The sequence below is a fragment of the Chaetodon auriga genome, chromosome 11, assembly GCF_051107435.1.
Source record: "Chaetodon auriga isolate fChaAug3 chromosome 11, fChaAug3.hap1, whole genome shotgun sequence".
Classification (NCBI taxonomy): Eukaryota; Metazoa; Chordata; class Actinopteri; order Chaetodontiformes; family Chaetodontidae; genus Chaetodon; species Chaetodon auriga.
In genome coordinates this window covers 3,861,227-3,886,184 of record NC_135084.1, presented here as the reverse complement: position 1 = coordinate 3,886,184, position 24,958 = coordinate 3,861,227, and the positions used below count along the sequence as shown (strand labels likewise).

Sequence of the window (24,958 nt, the reverse complement as noted above, 5' to 3'; positions counted from 1 at the left end):
AAGAAATGGCATGCACCAAGTGCTTCACATAAAAAACTATTGAATGAACATAAAAACAGGGCTAGAAAATGAGCGTAAAATGAGATGAAAGACACTCTTGAAGATAAATAAATTACATTTTAAAAGAAGTGCAGAGGTGTGCATATATGGAAAATATTAATACTGCATACAACACTACAAACTAAAAGGACATTTTAAAATTTGCCCATTTCTATCCTAACAATGCTGTACATTTCAGCTTTGCAAATATAACCTTCAGAAAACCTTGAAGGAACATTCCCTGAAGCATTCAGAGGGACCTCTACGGAAAGTTCCCTTAAGTTCCCTTCTCACACAGAGACTGGTGAAACCACACACACAGAAGTGAAAATATCTCACAAAACCAAATGACGCTCACACACCAATTGAAACTTATGTCGGGATGTGGGTGGTGACACGACACCTACCACTACTGGATTAAAGGAGAAAAATCATCACCATTACCGTCATCATGACCAAGAATCAACCACAGACCCCCTCTTAAAGCTGCACTTTTACACTTTGCTGTACTACTGCAGTCATTGAGTATATTAGAGATGCGGTGTCAGGAGCTAATTTTACTCAGTGGCTATTGTTCTGTTGTGAACATCTGTGTGCCGTACTGTCATTAATTGTTGCCAGACATCTGTCTGACATATCTACAGCTTAGTGACAGGAGGCATAAAAATGTAGAATATGTCAGCCAGAAGGATAAAAGGAGATTCTATTGTAAGTCGCTGAAGGATTGACAGTATTGTTTTTGTTGATTTAAAGAAGATAATTCACAAACATCTACACTGTTTGAAATGAACCAGTGCAAATGGGTTGTGTTTAGTGTCACACTGTTTATTTGCACCTGTGCTGCCAGTTACCATTCAGTGGTAATATAGTTGTGGAAAAAAGTGGAATTCAAAAAGAATTAAATAAAAAACAAAACAAAAATTAGATTATGAAAGATTTTATTCTTCAAGGCACCATAATCAACAAGCTCTCCACTGATAACACACAGACACAGTGAGGAGATGGCCACAGCATGGACGTTTCTCACAGAAGACATTTTAACTCTGGGAAAAGCACAGGAGTAAGGAAGAAAATGAGTGATGGCTTCCATTTGGCTGCTTCGGTTTCAGGGTCCCGGTGCTGTTCATGCTGGCTCGCTGTCACGGCTGACTGGGACACTTAGGACAGAGCCATTGTTAATGTTGTTAGTGACACCTGTGCTTTTCCTGCTCTGACGAGTCAAATGTCTGCTGGGAAGAAACGTTTGGAGGTGAAGGAATCATCATCAGCTGCAGCTGTTGATCACATAATGTGAGTCGAGAAGAGTTTGCTGGGTCCATGTCTGGAAATAACAGTTTGGTAACATGATCCAAAACCAGACACCATGCATACAGGCACGTGATTTATTTCATTTATGGAAGCAAAGACAGAGGATCTTAGTCTCACAAGAAGCAACAGGCATAACACAGAACAGCACAATGCTGTTTCAACTGAACTCAGCCAAGGGACCGCAGTCCTCAGAGGAGGTGGAGATAATAGCCAGCAGCTACAACAGGTGAAAACAAGATTACACTGGGGACCTCTGCTGGACTGTCAAGGAAACGCAAGAACTTAGAAAACACAAAGCAAAGTCAGAAGGCAAAGCCAGAACAATTACAGAGGAAAACATTATTTAAAGTTGCACTAATCAATATTTTTATATAAAGAACAGATGAAATGCCCAAATGTGTGTAACATGAAAGGTGTCAAGAATAGTAATAAACCTACAGAAACTCTGCGTTCTCCTCAGATCTACAGTGTGTTTTATCACATTGCTTTGGTTTTCCAACCAGAAAACTTTGCCCTCATCAATCTCTGAACCCATTGGCTATCATCTGATGACAATTTAGTCTCTGGAGGCAACAGTCAATGTTTTGCAGTGTTGCCAACAGATACCCCTACAACAAATATCTGGGTCAAGACTTCCTCATCCGCGTACTGCTCACTGTTTATGGTGCAATTAGCAACTTGACTTTCAAAGTAGACAACAACTCAACAGTTCGGCTTGCCTCAATAAACAAGCATCTGCATATGAATGCAGATGATATAAGAAAAGGTAATAAAAAGCGAAATTCAGCTAGTATGTTCTGCCTCTTTTGCTCTCTACATGGACTGCTCACCTGCTTGCAAACAAAACCTGCATAAACGTGATTGGTCAGTACCACTTGTATTACAAACAACAACCAGAACACCTATGATACCAAATTCATGGTCCCTTGTCTAGAAAGGGCATTCATATGCAGAGGTCTGTTAATGGGGATCATGCCCTCATTAAGGTGATGTCCTCTCAACACCTCTCTCCCATCTTGGAAAATTCTCATCAGACACCAAAAACAAAGTGTTCGCTGGACATGTAAATACGCAGTTATATGTTGACCAGAATAATTTCTGGTGCCCAAAAGTGGCAAAAAAAGAATGCTTTCTTCTGACAATTAGACACTTGACAGTAAAGTGTAAAATTCATGTTTGGAAAAGCATCATTTTCTTTAAAGACGGCCACAGTTCAGGCCTCTGAAAACTCACTGCAATGGTCAGTGTCTCCTGACAAATGGTGGATCAGAGATATTGTTTTGCTCAGATGGGTGTGAAGTGACACAGGTCTATTTGGAGACAAGATACAAGATCTGAACAGGTCCAAACTGATGTGGTCTGTTTCACTGCAAGTGAAGAAGCCATATACTTATTCACTGCAAAAGCTAATTTACTGTTTCAACTCAAAAATATGAGTCAAAGGACTGCCTTAAAATTCTGCTGAGTGAAAAAAATACAATTTGTTCTCTCAACTCTCTCAACAGTCCTTGATTAGATAATAAAAAATGAATGATTGTTGTTGTTGTCCTGAACCTCTGTCTTAGTTTGGTTGATCTGGATTTGTTACTTTTATTTAATTGCTTAGGGAAGTTGTTTGAAGTTGCAAATCTATTTCAGCTTAATTACAAAGGTCTGTTCATTTGAGTCTAATTCACCACTTTATTGGATTTTCCAGCACTTCTTTGAACTTGAACATCTATTCCAATATAACAAATGTGGCTTGCTTTGTTAAGTTTGTTTTATTCTATTTGATTTACATTTGTTTGTTTAATTCAATATTCAGTTGTTTAAACATCAGTATCTATTTCAGATTGGCTATTTGACCTAATCATTTAAAATCATGCTTAGCGAAACCAAATTCAAATCATTTCAATCAAAAAACTGATTTCAAAAACTTGTGGTACAATAATGTGGAGAGTCATTGCAAGTTTGTTGCAAAGGGAAACATGACAACCAATTAACATCCAAACAGTGTAATATCTACTGGTGCTACAACTGGGCTCAACCACAGCTCCATATGGCCTGTCACAATAAAACTGAAAATGAAGTCAGTGGAGGGACACAGTAAGACCAAGGATGACACTCACATCTGACACCAGAGATGTCTCAATGTCTCAATCAGAGCTACTCAATTTACAGCTACATGATCCTGACACTGGACAAAACTGAGGCTTCCAATTCAGCAAAATAAGGTTTTTACACTGTCAAAATATCCTCTGTTTAAGCATTGACTGCTTTTTTTTTTTTTCTAACGAGCTAATTTTTCTGTGATGTGGCAGCCATATGCTATCATATTCACATTCAGTGGTCACTTTTTTTTTTTTTTAGATATGCCTGTACAATCTAATGCAATCCAATAGAACTATTCTGCCATAAAATCTACTTTTATGATGCCTATAAAATTTTTGACTGTCATAGCGGATTTAACAAAAAATGAAATGTTTTAGTTTTGAGGCCCTATTCAGTGGCGGTGCATGTCCATGATGAATTCAAACGGGTTTGTCTACTCGGTAACCGGGAAATCCGACATACCTTGAACGCATCAAAAGAAACACATTCTGCTTCCGTCATTACGCACTGCAACGTAACCCGCTTGTCCAATCAGGTGCGGAGCCTGAAGCTCAGGAAAGAAGCAGATGATATGGCAGCTTTGAGAGCGACCAGGTGGAACTTGCTTTGTTAACACGGCTAAACGTTTGACTATGAAAACACGTTGAGTCAGAGACGGCAGCTGCTCGAAATGATTTATTTAATTTTGATTTCCGCGTTCTCCGGAGCAGTCGTTACGCTGGTATTACAGTTCTTGCTGATATATCGGAGAAACATCGAGCCCATAGGCAGGACAGTGCAGTATGTCAAAGTAGTGCCTGAAAACGCATTGAAGGATTACTTTAATACCCAACATGCCGAACCAGGCCAACAACAGCAGGACAGCACGGCATCTGGTGTATCTAAACAGCAAGAGGCCGTCTCAACACGGCAGCAGGAGGCGGCTGTCACCAGCGGCAGCCCCAAACAGCAGCCGCCACCGCCTTCTCAAAGCGAGCCCGTTGATGCGGCCAAACCGGAAACGTGCAATTTCCTAAATGCTATATTTTTGTTCCTATTCAGGGAGCTCAGAGACACCCCTGTTGTCAGACACTGGCTCACCAAAAAGATCAAGGTGGAGTTTGAGGAGCTGCTGCAGACCAAGACAGCAGGACGGCTCCTGGAGGGACTCAGCCTCAGGGACATTTCCCTGGGCAATTCTCTGCCGGTCTTCAAGACGGCCACACTCATGAAGCCGGTGCATTTGAACGAGGACGGCATGCCGGAGGAGCTCAACTTTGAGGTAGACATCGAATACAATGGCGGCTTTCACCTCGCCATCGACGTCGACCTGGTGTTCGGGAAGTCTGCCTACCTGTTCGTGAAGATGAGGCGCGTGGTGGGCAGGCTGAGGCTGCAGTTCACGCGCATGCCCTTCTCCCATTGGTCCTTCTCCTTCCTCGAGGACCCGCTGGTTGATTTCGAGGCGAAGTCACAGTTTGAAGGAAGGCCGCTGCCTCAGCTCACCTCCATCATAGTTAACCAGCTGAAACGGGTCATCAAAAGGAAACACACCTTACCAAACTACAAAATCAGGTAGGCTGCAGGAAACACTGTTTACTTTCAAAGCTGCAACAACAGACAACATTGTTTACCTTCAAACTACAACAACAAACAACTGGGCTGAAGAAACTCTTAACCATAACAATGTGATAACCACTGAGGCCCTCCAAAACTATTCAAACAGCAAACATTTCACCAGAATGATGCTTTCACGTCCAAGACAGACTGATACACGTTTCTCAAATATAAACAAACAGCAGAAACAGAGAAATAAATAAGGGATAAATCCTGAATGTGTCCCAATTCTATTGTGTATGGCAGTTTTCCATGCACTGGAGTGGACTATGCAGTGTTAGCCTACAGCAGAAATCAATGAACTGTGGCTCGCTAATTCAATTCAGATGATTCAAGGTATCAAAGTGGACCTCTGAACTGTTAATTGGTAACTTCTTTAGAATCATCCTGCTCGAAGTAACAATAGCAGAGCAATAATAGCGTTTAATTACGGATCACAATGGTTTGTGTGTCTCTCCAGAGCTTTCAACATACACACTTCTATCATATGTCATCATGTATAATGATCTTAATTATCTCATATTTTAGTAACTTTGCCCACCCAATTTAAACATGCAGTGAATTATTATAGGAGGATTGTTGGATGAGTTGATATTGTTAAAGTCTGTATTGTTACTTTTATCTCAATCAGTACATTTCATGGCTGTCAGAAACTTTTAGAAAAACTTTTAACAATGAATTTGATCATCAGACAATTATGCAGTGTAATTATGAATGAGGCAATCTCTGCCAGGGTACAAGCAACATGTGGGCTGTAACCCCATCCAATGGCCTACCTACCTAACGCCTGGTCACCATATCAAAAACTGTAGATGACATTGTAGAATGCTAGCTAACGGGCTCAGAGGTAAATTAGTTCGGGTATTATCAAACTTAAGCTAACTTACTAGCGTTAGTCTAATCTCACTCACATGAGAAGCTCCAGTCTGTTATACAAACAAAATCACATCAGTGTAACTTGCAGGCAAATAAATTATTGAATTAAAATACACATCAAGCAAAATGTACCTTGAAATCACATGAAACATTAGATTCCGGTGCCTCCATCACCCACACTGATAACCTGTGAACCTGAGAGGGGGAGATGAGGGAGGGGTCTACCCAGTCACTGCTACGCTAACTGAGCCGAGAGCTTTAAAGAGTGGCACCGATGCGTTCATGTTATCCACAGTGACGGGATGACCCTTCCTTCTTTTATTGACTCCTTGTGTCCAGTGATTTTCAAAGCTGCCTGTCTAATGAGGATGTCCCCCGTCTGTGCAATCAATGCAGTTTTTCATGTGTTTTGTCATGAATTATTTTGCCAGTATTTATCAAACACTGAAGACGAGATCCAACCTATCAGCTGATCATGTACAAACACACACACTCATATAGAACATGTGTGGGTGGGACTGACAGACAGATGGACACGTCTCTCTGTCATCGTGCTCACGTTGTGTTAAAGCAGAGGCTAACATTAGTCAAATTGACATGCAGAGTGAATCACAACTTGGTCATTGAAACCGCTGGACTTAGATGAGCCGTTTGGCCCGCAGCCGGCATCTATGGAAGCGCTGCTGTCTGAAACAAACTGCTGAAAGCGTGTTCATTGGTACAGTGGGCTGCAACGGCTTAGATTCTTTTTTGGGAAATGAGATTTAAGAATCACATTTCACACTTTTATTTCACTGGTAGTTCATCCAAAGTGAGCAGCTCAAGTTGTCAGAGCTGCAGTAGCTGTTGATTTGAATGAAAAAATCATTTTCAAACGCGTGATGACACTATCCTTTGTTTCCTGAGCTGTCAGCAGAGCTGGTGCTCTGCCTCCCACATCCTCTACCCTTCTTCCAGCAGAGAATAGCTCCTTCATTTCCATATGAGTTTTTTTTTTTTTTTTTTGGTCATACACTGTGTTTGTTTTCATGAAAAACTCCTCGGAGCATCTTTAAGTTCCTCTAAAACACTGTCAGATTGTGATGTTGCTCTCTTTTTTTTAACTTCTTATACACTAAACTAATCGACACCTTGGCATTCTAAGATTCCGTCTACATTCTGATTTCATACTTCAAAGTTTTTGCATTCCAAATAGCAAAAATGATATGTTGAACACGTTTCTGCCATACATGAAAATGTCAGACTAAATGTATTATATCCAAATCCTATAAAATTTGTAACTGGGTTTTTTTTTGTGGTCCCATTTTAACCGATCAAAAAATATCAAGCCATATTTTGTTAGTTTAAAAACAAATCTGAAATAAGTCCCTGCTTCTGAGTGCAACATAGACTCTAGTTTTTCCAACTTATTTTAGACGAGGTACTTGGTTGCACTGCCACACTGGCAAAGCAATGTTTTTGGGAAATCAAACTCTCTGCCATAATCAAAAATAAAATCTCCCACTCCGTGAGTCAGCATGTTTTAGATTGCTTCCCTCCCACCTGCAGCTTCCAGCCATTTTTTTAGATATCACGTCTGTTTTCAGTGTGTCATTAATCAGAAGTCACGCTGCATGTCTCTGCTGAGACTTACAGATCAACAGGGGATTCAGAAAATAGTTAATAATAATGGGTTCATGAACCTGGAGGTCTGATCCTCAAAAGACCATGTGATCAAAAAAATGGTCAATGACCAAATCTTTTGAGTTGCAGCAGCTGAACAACCTTCCAGTCCTCCATCCATTCACTGAGAAAGGTTACATCACTTAGATAAAGTAAAGTCAACTCATGCTGTAAATTTATCACAGTTGGGAATTTGCAGTTCCCCTTTACTGCAGTGGATTAATTGTCCAGTTTTCTGCTGGTGTATGGTGTCAGCAAACCATATTCAAAGTTCTGACTTAAAAGCATCATTTGGTCGTCACAGACCATAGAGCCTCCTTTCACTTCAGTCTTTCACATGCCTTCTAGCAAACACCAGTTAAAATGTCATGTGAGATTTCTTCAGCAGTTGCTTTATCTTTGCCTCCCTGCCGTAACCTCAGGAACGTTGAAGCACCCAGCCAACTGTTGCTACATCACACTTTGTCCCATTTCAGCCGTGGGTCCCTGTAGCTCCTTCAGCAGACAGACCCTCTGGTTGCTTGCCTCATTGGTGCTCCTCTCACACAGATATCCAGTGTTTGAGGAAGGCTTACTCTAGCAGATTCACAACTGTTTCCTTTATGATTGACCACACTGAACCACACAGTGCCTTGAGGATTGTCTTGTGTCCTTCCCCTGATTTGTAACCTTCTCTATCTTTGTCGCAGGTTTGTGTAGTTTGTTTTCATGATGTGCCAGCTGTTTTAACTTCCACCTACAGGCATAATTGACACACTGAAAATTGCCATTAAACTGTCTATGTGACTTTAGGGATGGTTTAGGTCTGTCATAAAAGCTGGTGAAGTTAAAATGCTATGAAGTATTTCGAGTTTCACATTTGTATGTAATATATCTACATTCATTGACAATTGTGTCTTTTTGACTTTTGTTGACCAAAGTAAAAAAGTCTAATTTCATCAGCTATGATTCAAAGATGTAGCGCAATGAAGCACTGAAAAGCCCAAAGGGAACAAACACTTTTAATAAGCTCTGTACCAAGTTGAAAGCAGGAACTGATTTTCAAGAAGTGAGAGAAACAGAGAGAAGGCAAGTAGAAAGTGTGTATGAGAGAAAGCAAAACTAAACTGTGACTCACATTGTTAGGTCCTGAGTTCAGTGTGGTTCCTTAAATTGAAAGCAGGAACACTGGTGACACTGCGGAGGTGACAGAGAGACACAAACTTGAGGCATCTTGTAATTCACCATGTCCGAGACCTTGATGATGATGATGTCGTGGCCATTACTGCTTTGTGTAATGAGCATGCGTCTGAAACAACAACAGCAGCAGACTGCTGGTTAGCTCACGTTTGGTTAGCGCTGCTCAGCGTGTGCCAGAAAGGTGTTAAATAACTACTAATAAATAATTAGCTTCTGTCGTTTGTGATTTAAGTTACTATGGCCAAAGGAAAGTCAGCTCATTGTGAGCACTCAGACTGTTCTCCTCTGGCATTGACAGATTGTTGATGTAGACTCACCTCAGTACCTATGGTTTGAGCGTTTGGAGTCGTTTTTGCATTCCCTTATGGACAGAATCCTTTTTTTTTGAAAGACTGGGTGGAAAACATCCATTTTTAAAAATATCTGTACACATGTGTCAAAGGCCTAGTTGGAAAAGACTCACTGAAGTCACAGATGTCCTCTGGGTAACAGCGGGGGTCTTCTCACAGCAGCATGGCAGCATGACAGATGTGTATCTGACTACTGACTTTGACTGTCAGTCTGAGTGGAGTCCTGTCAAGGTGCCCATCCTTAGTTATTAAGGCTCTGAACAAATATTGTAAATTCAAATACATTATCAAATTAAAAAAACAATTCACTGATTCCATTGTGAAAATGAATATTAGATTGTGAAAAAAGCATTGCTGTGCTGGCTTCAGTGAGTGGGCTGCATGATGGACAGGAGTCACACAACCAGAGTTTCTGTTGTCCAGTAATCACCTTTGTTACTGGACATATTTAAATGTAAAATCCCCCCCAATTTCAAACAAACCTGACAGTTCAAGTTTGTATAAAATTGTTGGAACAGTGAAAGATGAACCGAGATGGTTTTGCTGAGTTTTGCTTTTATTTTACGGAGGTGGCTGATCTTCCTTCCAAACCACCCAGAGCCACAGATTCGAGTGCAGCTGGTCAATACTAGGGATGCTCAGTCATCTTTTTATTTATTTATTTTTTTTCCAGTTCTTATTCTGATACCTGAATTTTTCTGTCTGCCCATTCCGAGTATCAATCTGATTCCAGTGTTTGATAAGCTGTATGCCTCACTGTGGGAACCTTTTTTTTTATGTGGAAGGCAACATCAGGTTTGACATAAACATTGCTCTCCTAACTTTGTAAGACACAATGTAACAAATACCCACTAAATATGACATGTCTTTCAGGTTCAGTTTTATGTGAGGAGTGACCCAAGGTTTGGAGTTGGGATGTTTATTGTTTTGACTGCTACAGTGGTAATTATGCAGAAATGTATAGTCCTAAATGACGGTGACCCTATTATTCAAGTCTCTGAAGATGTCCCAGTTAGTGCATGGCGGGGAGCTTTGGAAGTCGTTCCAGTTCCTGTTTGAATATTACTGTGTTGTTAGAGTTTAAAAAAGCAAAAAAAAAATAAAAAATGCTAGTTAGCGTGAACGGACACAACATTGAAAAACATAGTTTAAAGTCTGTCACGCATTTATGGCTGGAGTGCACTTTAGATTATTAACAGGAGTTTATCACATGCACACAACAGTAGCCCTCAAATGATCAGAACCTACAGCTAGCCTAATTCTAATTCATGCAGCAGAGCCGCAGCTATCGTCAGTGGAAGGCATTAATAAGGCCATACTCTAACCAACAACGTTATCAGGCTCATAATTTATTCATAAAGCTGTCAGATATAAAGTTAACTTTCATTTGATTGTCTCAGGTAGACATTATGCATTTCCTTGGAGTCTCCATGTGAAACCCTCATGGACATGTACGTCCCCATGTGACTGTTGGAGGCTGTGCAGCTGTATGTTGTAACTGTGTTTTGAGTGACATGTAAAATGCACATAGATGTAAATTGAATTGAATCCATCTGCCCCTTTGTCTGTGATTCCCAATCCAGCTGTTTGAGTCAGTATTGGACCGATATCAGTATTGGATAGGTGCATCCCTAAGCAATAGAGACTTTGGACTAATTTCAGCTAAATGCAGACTAAAGTGTGAAACATGTCCACCTTCAGCCGAGTGACTGGCAGCACAGCAGTGAGTTTTTCCACTCACAGCCCCATCTGATTTCCTTTTTCTTGACATTACGATGTGCAAAGTTAGTTAAGATTAGTCAAATAAGTCATCAAAGTGACAAACAATGAAGTCGCAACTGTTTTCATCATCGATTTATCATATGTTATTTTTCAGTCTCTGTTTCCAGTGTCTCAATTGATTTTCTGCTTTCCTCATCTGATTGGAAGCTGAATTTGGCAGAAAACAATGAAAATGGTACAAACTCTCAGGAGCCCCTTCAAATGTCATTTTGTCTGCCCAAAACCAAAAGATGTTTATATTTACAGTGATAAAAAACTGAGAGAAATGGAACATCCAGACACTTGAGAAGCTGGAACCATCAGATTTTGTTTGAAAAATAACTTGAAAACTGCACAAAACTTCTGATTAGTTTTTCCTCAATTGATTCATTGTTTCAGGCCTACACTGACTATCTGTGGAGTTGGCTTTGAACTGTTACTGTTGCTACTGTTTTTGACAATTTGTTGCCCAAAGAAACAAGATGAATTGAGAAAATGTGTCAATCCATAATGAAAACAGTCATTAGTTGCAACCTTGTTATATGACTCACCTGAGCAGTTATTGTCAGACTCAAATTCTGACTGAAAAGATTTTCTCTTCACTTTTTTTTTTGGAGAGCTCAGCATCCAGTTTGTTGGGCTGGGAGTGCACAAGCCCATTAAATGCCCTTCAGCAAGTCTGATCTGAGGTGCCTGTCCAACTGTTAAGTACAAGCGTTAAACACTTATTTACTGCCACAGACTCACTGCCGTTTGAATTGTGTGGGAGAGCACTGCAGCAAATAGAAGAACTGGAAACGTGCGTGAGTGTGTATCACCCACGATCATGCCGAGTGAGTGCGATGAGATGATGTAATGAAGAGCAGCCTCAGAGAATGAAGCTGGACCTTGGGATTTGCTGAGTGGCACAGATGGTAGTTTTGTGGAGGGGAGGGCTTGGACTGCGGCCCACTGGAGGTAATCCAGGCATTACAGCACCCATGTAGAGTCACCTCTCCAGCTATGGGAGGAAGACTATGTTCAAAGCCTCATGATGGTGTTCCATTGGCCCAGTCATCATTCCAGCGCCCTGTTTTTGGTTGTACACATCTGGAAGCTGCATGTGCAGAAGACTGGAGGAGATAAGATGAGTCTGGGAAGCAGCTTGTACATGTACGAGCTGTATTGACCATTTGGGGATGTTGATTTTTTTAGATGTTTCACTCAGCATCAGTTAATGACTGCAAAGGAATAATATACAAATAAAAATTTGTATAGCTGTTGGTTGCTTTCCTTGTTCATTCGTTTGAATCATAGTGGAGGATGTTTGAGGAATACCATAATATATTTGACAACGAAAAAATCCCCAATGAGCATCCATTTTACTAGCTTTTGCTGCTCTCCACCGTATCATGAGCAGATGGAGTCACCATGGAGATGGATCTGTTTAGATGCAAGCTGAATAGGTATTGTCTTTTCAAAGTGCTTTTAGGTTGTGTTTGCTTAAAAGGTTAGCATCAGAGTTCATTCTCGTCCTTACAAATAACAGTCTGACAGGACAGTCACATGACGGTTCTTCCTGAGATTTCAACAGTATCACGTGGTCTTGATCAGTGGGTGTGTCGGCTCTGTTGTCATGGAGCTTGATCTATTGACGTGAGCTCAGTAGAATAAACTTTAATTCTTGCTAAATTTCATAAATGACATGTTTTAAGATGTATATAAAGCCCTGTACTTTGACCAGTAACATGTAAAATGAAAGGTGCTCCTTCTCCCTCATTAAAAATCTTAATCTGTGATTATGCAAATATGTGTCATCTAAAGTTTAACTACTTCAAATATTAAATTGTAGGAATAAGGAGGAAAAAACTTTGAGTGAAGCGGGACTTCAAGTTTTTATTTAGGTTTTGATTATTTATTATTATCATTATTTGAATTAAACATCATATATAAAAAGAACAAACACTTCAGTATAAAATTGTCACCATGCTAAATAAGGAGATAAAATATTATATATACATATATATATACAGTATAGCAGATAAACATAAGAAAGCACATCATTTGAAACGTAACATACTAATTACTGTGTTCATGTTATTTCCACCTTTTCTATAATTCAAAAAAATGAATTGGTTCTTTTAACCTAGCTATCATCAATTCAAAAGAAGCATTATCAGTCATCAGCCCAGTCCGTAAGTTCTGATCACGTCTGACTCTTTCAATGGCAAAGAATAATTGTTGCTGCAGTGATGAAGACTGTCAACTTTAAATGGAATTCTGCTTCAGATATCCCGCGGGGTAACTAGGAGTGGATGGAATAAATGGTATAGAAAGTACACAGGTATGAATTTGCCCTACGGTATGAATTATGACTATACCACACTGACCAGTAGAGCCCTCATTTTGCTCGACACCCCCCAAAAAAGGTTGTCCAAAGATTTTTGGCAGGGTTCAACGTCATCTGCACGCAGCAACGTATTGTCTGGAAAACATGAAATTCCATTCTCCTTTGTTTGGAAACATAGAAACGGCTAAAAGCACTGTACACATTGAAGAGGAGGAGGACTATGTAAAACACACTGGTGTAACATCCATTATACCACTGTGGCAAACTGAACAATCTGGTGAAGACAAGTGAAGAGCTGGGGTAGATGTACTGCTTGGGTTTAATGAGTGGATTGGTTGCAGATGTGTCGGTGGATTGGCAGCTGGAAGCAGGTGATTGGAAGCAAGCCACACCCTGACAGTGTCACACACAGACAAAGAGAACAGGTTGGGACCAACAAGAAACTTCAAGGAGGGATAAACAGCTGTTTGATTGAAGGCCAAGTTCTTATGGTCGATCCATACCACAAATTGTTGCTTAGCTCCTTCCAGCCAGTGCTTTCATTTTTCCAATGCATGTTTGATAGGAAATAGCACCCTATTACCAACAACAATTGTGTTCAGCTGGCAAGAGGAGATGGGATGGCATAGGGATGGACCTTTTGGTCAGGACGGGAGCGCTGGGAGAGAACTGCCCCTACACCTTTGTCTGAAGTGTCAACCTCCACAATGAACTGGTGAGAGAGATCAGGTTGGATGCGGATGGGGTGGAGGTGAAGAGACTCTTTAACTTGGAAAAGGCTTGTTCAGCCTCTGGTGTCCAGAGTGGAGGAAGTGAGTCTGGTACTGTAGTCCCTACTGAAATGGCAGAAGAAATTAGCAACGTAAGTTCTACTGCAGTTCTCATGAGTGGTGGGTTTAGGCCACTCTGCCACTGATCTTTTCTGGATCCATCTTCACCCGCCCGCTTTTTAGTGAGAACCTCACCCAGACCATGATAGTAAAGCCTGGTTTATGCTTGTGCGTCGCATCAACACCGTACCTACGCCGTGGACGCAGACCCCTACGCGGACCCTACGCCGTAGCCTGACATGCACCTCCAAAAAATCCTGACTATGCGTCGCGTCGTGACGTGAACGTCGAGGACTGTGATTGGTCCTCTCAGAACGTAATTTCCAGTTCAGTCGCAGCCCTATGGTCGCAGCACAACAACACCGCCATTTTCAAAGTTTCTGTGGTGAGAGCTACAAGAAAAAATGGACCAAGCCGAAGAAAGAATTATCGAGGAGGTAAAAACCAAGGAATCCGACAAGAGCCCCCCGAAACCATACAAAGACACAGCCACACACCCCTAGCGGCTTGGCGGTGAATTGCGGAGCAACGCGTTCCCTCGACGCAGAACTATGAATACTCAGTGATGGCATCGGGTGTATGCCGTAGGTACGGCGTCGCCGCGACGCAGAAGCATAAACCAGGCTTAAGTGGGGTTGGTGGGCAAATCTGGAGGCCCAGGTCTTGGAGAAGCAACAGTAACCTCTGCTGGAGGAAGAGCAGATTGCTACACCAATCAATATGGAGGTTTTGTTGTTTAAACCAGGGATTCCTCGGGGCTATGGGTGTCTTACGAGCGGAGATAATCTTAAACTGAACACTCAGTTCTCAAATCTCTTTATGATTGCCACGCAGGACCAATGACACAGAAACGTGCAATGACTTACTCTGATTAAAATCTCCCTTCTGAACCACTAGCTGCAGTAGGGATTCAAGCTGTTCAAGGGATTCCAGACTGGAGGCCAAATCTTTATCCATAAAGCTATCCTGTGCACCAGAGTCGATCAGAGCAAGGAGAGGCAAGATGAACTGATTGTGACAAAGGGTAGCTTGAAAGGTCTTTCTGGCCGAACAGGACAGGAAGCAAGAAAATGACCAGATTTTAACTGGAGTTACAAAGCATAAGGGAAAAAACAAACGGAAAAAACAAAGAAACCGATGAAAAGGAAAAAAATGTAACTGAAATATAAATAGCAGTTCATAGGATTTAGTTGACCGATGACGGTCAGAGGATAAATCATACAAATACAGGAACAATGTCCAGGTAGCAGGTATGTGCATACACTTGCATATGCATATATTCACACATTAGGTATGTACTATATACATGTACAAAGAGAAATACATGAAGACAATTGATAGCATGTTATTGTCTTAATTATCACACCTAACAGAGAGCCATTTGGAATGTGGTGTGTTGTATACCTCACCCATTTTTCCATCTTTCTTCAAAGTAATGAACTTTGTTACTGATTCTCATGGTTATTTTTTCTGCTCCATATATTTTATTTACAACATTCCTCCAGTTACCATCTTTCAACCAGTTCCTTGCAGTTTGTTAAATTATTGGTACCCTTAGGATGAGGAACACCTGAGGGTCCTTCCTCTTGATCTTTTTTGGTATTTTCCATGTCAAGTTTCCATGTAAATGTCAAACATATTTGATACTTTTCAGGTGGAATTTTCCCTGAAGTCACTTTTGCTTTACATGGTCATAGTATGAGTGTGGTTTGCCATCTGCTCTCTGTAGTCTCTCCATTATCTCGGAATTCTTTGCACTTACATTGAATTTGGGATGTCTTATTATATGGAATCATAATCCTCTGTGTATAATGTTTCCAATGGTTTGAGTTTGTTGTTACATGTATGTTTTTACACATTTGCTCCCAATCAGCTGGAGACATACAGTATTTTATGAGAGTTTACTTTTTACATTGACAGTCATTTGTTTATCTTAATGGTTATCCATATTCATCAAAAATTCAGTTCTGACCCCCCAGTCATACATCTAAAGCATACATTTTATCAGTGGATTTATGTCTTAAGTAGATCTCATTTTTAAAAACAAAAATATAACTTTTCACTTGGAAGAATCTAAATACAGGAGCAGGGGGTTGACCATATTGTGACATTCAAAAGATTTCATTTCTGTATCTCCAAATATTTGTCCAAACTTACATAAACCTTTAGAAGCCCACATTCTGAAGTCCAGTCAGCTTAGGAGGGAGGCCTGGATCAGTTACTTTTTCTTTTAGAAAAATTCAATCTATCAATTATCTAGATTGATAGATGCATGATTTTTTTATATTTGGAGAGAGGCAGAACAGTTAGTGGTGTATCTGCACAATTTAAGCATATTTCCACCTCTCTCCATTTGTGAGCTTTCTGGCATCCACTCTTTGTAAGTTTTTTTATTGTAAGTTGTCCAGAGTGTTTGTCTTTTTTATCCTAACATTTTTCATCCTTTCCACATCCCGGTGGAATGCATATTTGAATTAGATTTCAGCACTGATTGTTATAGCCCATCATCTTTATTTCTGATTTATTTACATTCTGTGTATACCCCAAAATGGCAATTCTGCCATCAGCTGCCAAATTCTTGCAAACCAAATTTCCTTCAGGTTTCAAATAGATAAGGCCAGAAGGTCTGATGACAGGCCTTCTCAGCGCCTTGGCTAACAGTCCCCACAGGGAGCTTCTGCGTCTGAGCTGTCCCTGTAATGTTTAATGCTCGTCTCATATTCTCAGCAAGCTGTGTTTGACTAATAAACCCAGCTTGATCTGGATTGTTTAGTTGTGATGTCATTTTTGCCAGTCTGGTAGCTAGTTTTGAAGATACACATTTATGATCTGTGTTTGAAAGACTGATGTGCTGCTTGAGTCATGTTCTGTAACAGTTCTTTTAGTTCTCTTTAGAGACAGAGAGAGAGGCCACATTGCTGAGTCTGAACACCAGGTTGTGCTTTTCTTGTAAAAGTTCTAACGTGGCCTTTGTGGACAATTTCTAATCCCAGTGTTAACTGCCATTTCATTGTCTCACTGGCACCTTAAACAAAAGACCACATCTTAACAAAAAGTAGTTTAACTATTATTCGTCAGAATCTGGTTAAGAAGGATACTCTGAAAAATCTTCAGCAGTATACGTGCTAAAAGTTTGCCACTCTGATGAGTAAGAGTTTTCCATCCATTCGTGGGAAAATTGACAGTTTACAAAACCCTGATTGTGGATATGCGCCCATCAGAGCACTTTTCTGGTCAGGCAGTAACATCATTTCCGTCAGTAATGAGGATGATTTGCCTGAACAAAGTCCAATATATAGAGCAGCAGGAGCCTTGGGCCAGCAACAGTAACACCAGGAGCCTAAAATAGCAAAGGACAGGCATGTGTTCTCAGACATCAAGTTTATGCATTACGGTACTGTTTTTATGAAAATTCAGGGCGCTGCACAGAAGGAGTCACTTCCCTGCCAAGCACCACACCCAGCTGAAGTCGTCACAGTGTGGCCACCATTGACTGTGGCTGCCGACTGGTTATGTTCTTCAGAAATGATGGAAAGCGGAGCTGATGCATTCCACACAATGTGCCATTTCATAACTTTTGAAACTGGTGGACAGGTTTTTCAGATCTAATTAACTCTTAATTTCAGTTGAAATTTGGGATTGCCCCCAGTTTGTTGGGTCATCGTGTGGGTACAGTTGCATTGGTTGGTTGTTTGAAGAGATTGTTTACTGATGCACAGTCAGGGAGTTTACACTACTGTCATAGTGGAAATCCAGAATTAAAATGAACTTTGGATGTTTCCCGTGTCTCTTTCCAGATACAAGCCCTTCTTCCCATTCCAAGTGCAGGCTCCACTGGGTTCGGCTTATGATTTGGACCTGTCAGTCCAGGACAGCAGGCTGGTGGAAGGCCGACTCAGAGTCACCCTCACTGAATGTAGCAGGTGAGACACTTTCATTCCTTATATATACCCCCCACATAATGTATGTGGACACCCCTGTCCATATAGCTGTGGTTTTTTGTTTTATTTTTGGTCTGAGCTGTTTCCTTTGTTTTGCACTATTTTGTTCTATTTTTGGGAAAACTTAATGCTACATCACACAGTGGTATTTCTTCAGCATAAGCTGCAAAACAACATTACGCTTTTTTTTTTTATTGAGGAAGTCATTTGTCGAATGGCTGACATTTGACCAATCAGCATTTCAAAATGCAGTTCAATGCAGACTTTTCAAAGACAAAACTACAATGTCTAATAGAATCGGCCACCCATGTAAAGTCTACAAAGGGAGATGCTGATGAAAGAATCTAAATGTAATCTGAATTTGAATGACATTCCCCATCATCTCAATGACATCCTCAAACCCCATAGCATCTAAAAGCCCATCATATTGAACGGACCACACTCTCTCTTACCAGGTTCTCCTTTCACAGACAAGCACACTCCCTCTTTGTCCAAAGCTGGCATGTTTAAATTTTAATTGGCCAAAGAGTCAAATCAATTATCCCAGGTTCACCTTGATAGAGAGGCCCAGCCTTCGTTGCCTTGGAGAGACGGACAAGTCATTTGTACTTTGATATACGTGTGTGTGTGTGTGTGTGTGTGTGTGTGTGTGTGTGTGTGTGTGTGTGCATGTGTGTGTGTGTGTGTGTGTGTGTGTGTGTGTTGAACAATGCTTGGATGTGGTTGGGTGTGTTTGATTGCCCACAGGATGAACAGATCAGGCTCAGTCATTAATAATTCATGTCCTGCCCATTATAATCATACAGTCTCTCTTCTTCATCGACCATCTTATTTCACTTTCTTCTATATAGGCATTAAGTTGTAAGTTTGGCGGCTGTTGTCTTCCTGGACTTTTTGAGAGATTTAATTAGGTCATATCACACTCTTGCTCTATAAGTTATTGTTTGAGGTTTACTGTGTCGGAACATGTTGGGTGTGGCATACTGTAGATGTCCAGCAGAGGACAGTATCTACCCATTTAGCATGTTAAGTGAAATTTCCCAAGGAGACGGTTGAGTCTTATTGAAGAAGGCCATCACCATGTCTCTGAAGATGATCACACACACACACACACACACACACACACACACATACTATTCCTGAAACACTGGACCTTCAGTAGAGGAACAGTATATTCAGACTGGGGAAGTTGAGGAATAACTTTCGTGGGTAATGTGTCTGATGCACTGATCTCCTCAGCACAGCAGGGGGCGGCACTGGACTAGAAAATATGTAGCTGTGAGCTCATCTTTTCTTTATCACAGTACACAGTCAGGTATAGTGTACTGTTTCAAGTCCAGCTTCACCTTATACAGCAGTGGATTAATGAGGGGCTCCTGGGATTTGACAATACAAGAGAGGAACAGGAAATCTTAACTGGCCAATAGAGCCGAAATGATGAGTCAATTAATCATTTGGCCGGTCAACCAAAAATCACTCTGCCAAAATTGTCATGATCTTGTTAATTTTGTGTGATTCTTCAAGCATAAATGCCAGCAATGGGCTTGTACCAGCTTCTAAATGAGAAGAGCCCGTGCTTAGACTTAGACTTAACCTTAAGCTTTACTTTATTGACCCCAATTGGGAAATTCTTTTGTTGCAGCAGCAAGTTAAACATACACATAAACATAAAATATGTACAATAAATAAGAACGAGGATGAGAATAAAACTAAGAGAAAAGAATGTTCTTAAAAAGCATTACAAAGTATATAAACATACTATATATAACTAACAACAGTATGTAAGCAAAGAATATCAGCCATTCTTAAAGAGAGAGAGAGCCAGAGCTATAAACTATATAAGAGAAAGAATATATACAAGTTGCAAGTGAATTGCGTCTTCTTCCTTACATGATAGTAAATTGAATATATTTGAAATGCTGTGTGGACAAAATAAGAAATTTGAAGATGTTATCTTGGCTCTGGGAACTTATGATACATAGTCTTTTTTCACTATTTCCTGCCATTTTATAGACGAGACATGTAACTGAACAGTTGAGAAAGAATGGTATATAAGATAGAGTTGATAAGAAAAATAGTCGTGAGTTGAAGTCCTGCAGGCCAAACACTGATGCTGATGGACAGCAAATGGACAAAGACAAGCTTGGACCCGTTGATTTTGCACAGAGTCAGTTTTGGCTGTAAACTGTCTTTGTGATTTAGTGTTGCACTTCCATAACGTTTGATGACTTCCCATAATGTAACCAGTGGTATCTTTGCCAAGTTGGTAAGGTAATATTGATGTTATTTACGTTTCATTACTGTGATGGTTTGTCTCCGTTCCTCATGGATAAGGATGTGGAAGGAGGAGAGAAGCTGGCAGAGGCGGAGGTTGGTGTGCAACTAGTTCTCTTGTTCCTGATTGGTTGGATTAGTGTTCTGTGGTTCAGTCCTAGCCACTTTTTTCCCCATTTAAAGAGCCAGGGCTGTTTGTGAACACCAGGTTTTTTTTTTTCAGCGTACACACAGAATGATGAGGAGATGCTTGCTGAATTGATGAGAAGTGGATTGGATTATCTACCTTTAAAGTAAAATGTAGGCCAACATGCTGATGGGACAGATGGAGAAAAGAAATGCTATTATAGGTGTGGAATAGCACTGAGTTCATTAAAACTATAACCTGAAAGTTTAATTTTTCCACAGAATGCTGATTTTTAGTTTTTTTTTTTTTTTATGTGAACTCATTATATTAGTTGTTACTGTTAAAATCTATAAAATGGGCTAAGGGGGATTAAGTTTCAACACTCATACAACTATCAACATGTGGTTCTGAGGTCATACAAGCAGTCACAAAAATGACTTAAAACTGTTTTTTACATGTTAAACATTAAACACTGATGAGAAACTTATGGAGGCGAGACTACAAGTCTTTAGATACACTGCAGACACACAGCAGCTGGCAGAAACAGGAGGTCCTGTTACACAGAGAAATATTAGTATGATATAATGTTACTTAGAAAAGGGAAGCTAAAAAATACTGAGCTTTCAAGTTTGATCAGTCACTGATAACTCCATCAATCACATCATGTTTAGGAAAGTAGTTTAAAAACACACAAAGAAAAACCATTTACTGCACACTGTCGTTAGAAACAGTACAATTAGCTGATAATTAGCCTGATCAGCCATTGTCAGTAATCAATACAAACACACAGTATTAGACTGGAAACTGTTAATCAAACCAATAACTAACCACAGTCAATGAGTATCAGACAATCATATCATACTTTAGCAGTTACCATGTGTTTCTGTGGTGGTGACAAAACGTTCAAATTATTCACACAGCATTTGAATTAAACTGAAGCTCCCTGTGCTGATCGGGGAAAATATTCCACCAAACTCCCTTTGAGAAACGTGACATATTAACAATTCCTGACACGTCTGCAGAAACACGTTACTCTAGAAACACGAGATTAAAGGCTTCATATGTTGACAGTCTTCTTGTCAGTTCGGCATCAATATAATCCAGAATAATCAACTGTACTTCCATTCAAACCTTACAGATTTGGGATTTTGTTGGATCAACTCTGTACCAGCCTACGTTGGTTAATTGTGCTTAGTTGGAGATGATTGAGGGAATGAGAGGAAAACCGTTTAAAAATGAACATTTGTCACTAAAATCGATGCTGATTGGTGGATCAGATACACACCGAATGAAACACAGACTCATTACACTGTTCATTCACTGTGTAGTATCAGGGAAAAATGAGTGCGTCCCCTGAACATGTCAAGAGTGAGTTCACTGTGTCCTTGACAGATTTTAACTCAGGACACCCACATATAAACATCACTGGACATTTCAAAGAAACACCAGGCACATTGATTTGACTTTATTGATGCTTCCAAATGTTGTAGTGGTAGAATCTCAAAGTTGCTGTAGTTTTCTTACTGCGTGTCCTGTTTCATGTCTGCAGACTGTTCATCCTGGGCTCCTATGACAGAGAAACCTATGTGCACTGTACTCTGGAGCTGAGCAGCCACCAGTGGAAGGAGAAGACTCGCAGCTCCATCAAACAGGTGGGTTCTCCTCCCTTTTACCATCTGACTTGACTTCTGGGATGGGAGGAGTGTTTATATGTGTTTTAAAGACAATTAAAATCATGTACACAATACAGATGACGTTGAGGCCGAACCCTTGGGCTTAGGTTGTTGTGGCAAAATGAATCGTGCTGCACAATGTAAAAGTAACAGAGGATTCCCACAGACATAACTTAACCTTCACCAAAAACCAGATTAAAAGTTTCTTTCAACACCGATGGAGCATCAGTGCACCTGACGAATGAGCCTGGCCTATGAGCCATCTCTCACTTTTTATGCATTTCAGATCTGTCTCAAGGAATCGAGAGATGCCAGAAGCTGTGGAATGATACTTTTCTACTCAAAGAGCTATAACAGTCAAATATGTGTTAATTTAGAAAAATTCACCTGTTGCTGATTTCGACCAGTTTCCACTTAATTTTCAAAAATGCAGAGATTTTCAAACACACAAGTGAAAGTCAAGCGCTTCGTCTGAAAATGCTATATATTGGACAGCTTGTCTTATCAACACATTAATACAAGCTTATTTTCATCTTTACTCTGATGAGATTGTCCCATTGTTGACATTTTGAGCGGCAAAGAAAATTTTCAGGCCCCTCCGGCAAACCTTTTCTAATTGCTGCAATTTAGAGATATTGCAGTTATCACATCAGGCTTGCTTGGAGGTGACTAATGACCGTCTCAGAGTGAAATGTCAGCCCTAATCACTGGCTCTAGCTCCAGAAAAAACCTGATGCTGCTATCCCTGCCACACCCTGAATGACATTTGCAGTTGCTAAAAGATTATTTGTATTCCATTGAACAATAATTGTCCTCCAGTGTGCTTCCACATTAATAATGACGGGAGTTGAATCCTCGTCCAGTAGGGGGCAGTGAAATATCAGGCCTTCCTTTCACAACTAACCACATTATCTTTTTCTCCTCTTATTCTAAAAGAGTAGTCCACTGTACATGTATAAAGAGGGGGCCCATTTCTATTTCATAGTACCGGCCCAATATTCACCTTATACCAGTGTGATGTGGAAACTTGAAGCCAGCAATGAGTAGATGTAATTTTAAGGATTTTAACAAGATAATAACTTTTTGTGGGAAACCCATATTAGAAACACAGTATTAGTCAAAGTACAGTGCATCTAAAACATCTTAAAACATATCTGGAGGGGATTTTTATATAAATAAGATACTCATTTTAATTTTTGGACATTTCATTTATTAAAAAATGTCAAATCTATTGGGAAACATGCTCAGGTTCCAACTGAAACAAAAACTATTCAAGACACTACATTGTAGGTTAGACTGACTTTCTGTTGATGGAGTTTCTGTAAGGCTTCACGTTGGCTCTCAGCTTGGTTTATTTGTGATTGTCATGTTTTTACAGATCAACTAGTCTTGTAGATCAATATTCCAGATCAAGTAATCACAGTCAGTAGAAATCTACCACATTGGGCTGATTATTAGACAACCCTGATAATAAACGTGAAATACTTGCCTTATAGTATAACGTTAATCTCACATTAAGTTCCTTGTCAGGCGCATGCTCACACTCTCCTTTCAGGCTTTCTGAAGCAGTGGTAATGATTTTACTCCAGCAGTTCGCATTTTTTACAGTTGTGGTTGGCAGTCAGGTGGGTACTTGTGATAAATTTTGAATACGCCCTTTGCCTCCAATGTTGTTAAGTACAAAACGTATGTTAACGTGTCCACGTAGAGCTTTGGGCTCATCGTGTTTGATGCCATTGCACTCGTATGGTTCTGTTGTTGCCTACTGCAGCTTTAAGACCCTCTTCATCTGTGACAATCTGTGAAGGCAATTTTTGGCTGGTTGACAGATGACTCAGTTTGTTTGAGCCATTGACGTCTGGAGACACCCGGGTGAACTGGCTGTGGCTGGGGAGGGTATTGTCTTTTAATGTCCATTTCGCCTCATCAAGAGGTAGTGTCATAGGCACATGGTCCAGCTAACTTAGTTAACTAAGCCAACCCTGGTTACCTACCTTGTCTGTTGTTCTTTTCCCTGGAAATTTTCTGAGTAAGCCTATTTTCTTAAAAATTGTACCATTAACTTGTAAGATGAACTGACTGGTTTTTGTAATGGGGCAGGGAATCTGTTAGAGCAGCTTACCCAACTGCGTATCAACCTTTATTTTACCTTTGGAGGAGGTATCCCCATTTATGTAGGCACTGTGTATGTATGGAGGACGTGGATCTGAAGAATGTTCTGTGATTATTTATTCTTTTTTGAATGTCTTTAGTTTTTCGCTGTGGCAGGAAAAACTGCTTTAAGTGCAGATCATGAGTAAAGGCTACTTTCACTCTCAGACCTTCATTTCTTACTTTTTTGAAATTGCTTGAGCTATATTGCTGAAGCATGTGCTAGAGAATAAAAATGCAGTTGTTGCACATGTATATCTTACATATTTGCAAATGATACACAAACCTCTCTCCAGAACTGACCCCATGGCCAGTTTAAGGTGCAGCCAGCAGTTCAATAAGTAATGAATATGCGAACTGTACCACCCCAACACTCAACCAATACAGCCGTCAGCACAGCCCTCTCCAAGTGGACCCACTTCAAAGCACTTGTATCCCTTTTTTGTTAACACACGCATAGAAATGCAGATTCCCGGTGGCATTTGAGCCTGATTTATCAGACTTCTCCAGTCTGCATGTCCCCAGCAGGGCTCTGTAGTAAGGATTAAAGGCTATACCATCTGGAAAAGGTCAATTCGCCATCTTTCTCTATCTTCATTTTTCCCTTGATGATTTCCAGATAGGAGCTCCCCTCACTTATGACAGCAGCTGCTTGTTTCATGTATCTTAATGGTTTTCATGCCATTTGAATATTCCCTCATTTTAACCATAGCGAGCCACTTTCTCCTGCTTTTCACTGCACTCGTGTCTGTCTTCCCATGCAGAGACCTG

The 24,958-nt window shown here is 40.4% G+C and overlaps 1 protein-coding gene across 1 annotated transcript in view; it reads left to right on the top strand.

Annotated features, from left to right (window-relative positions):
* Window positions 1-3,622: 3,622 nt before the first annotated feature.
* Window positions 3,623-24,958, top strand: part of pdzd8 (PDZ domain containing 8) — a 43,557-nt gene continuing 22,221 nt past the window's right edge. Inside the window, exons 1-3 of the mRNA XM_076742558.1 lie at window positions 3,623-4,992; window positions 17,819-17,944; window positions 21,913-22,015. Of these exons, the coding sequence (XP_076598673.1) occupies window positions 4,109-4,992; window positions 17,819-17,944; window positions 21,913-22,015 (1,113 nt within the window). The 5' untranslated portion in view covers window positions 3,623-4,108. The remainder of the gene's footprint in view (window positions 4,993-17,818; window positions 17,945-21,912; window positions 22,016-24,958) is intronic.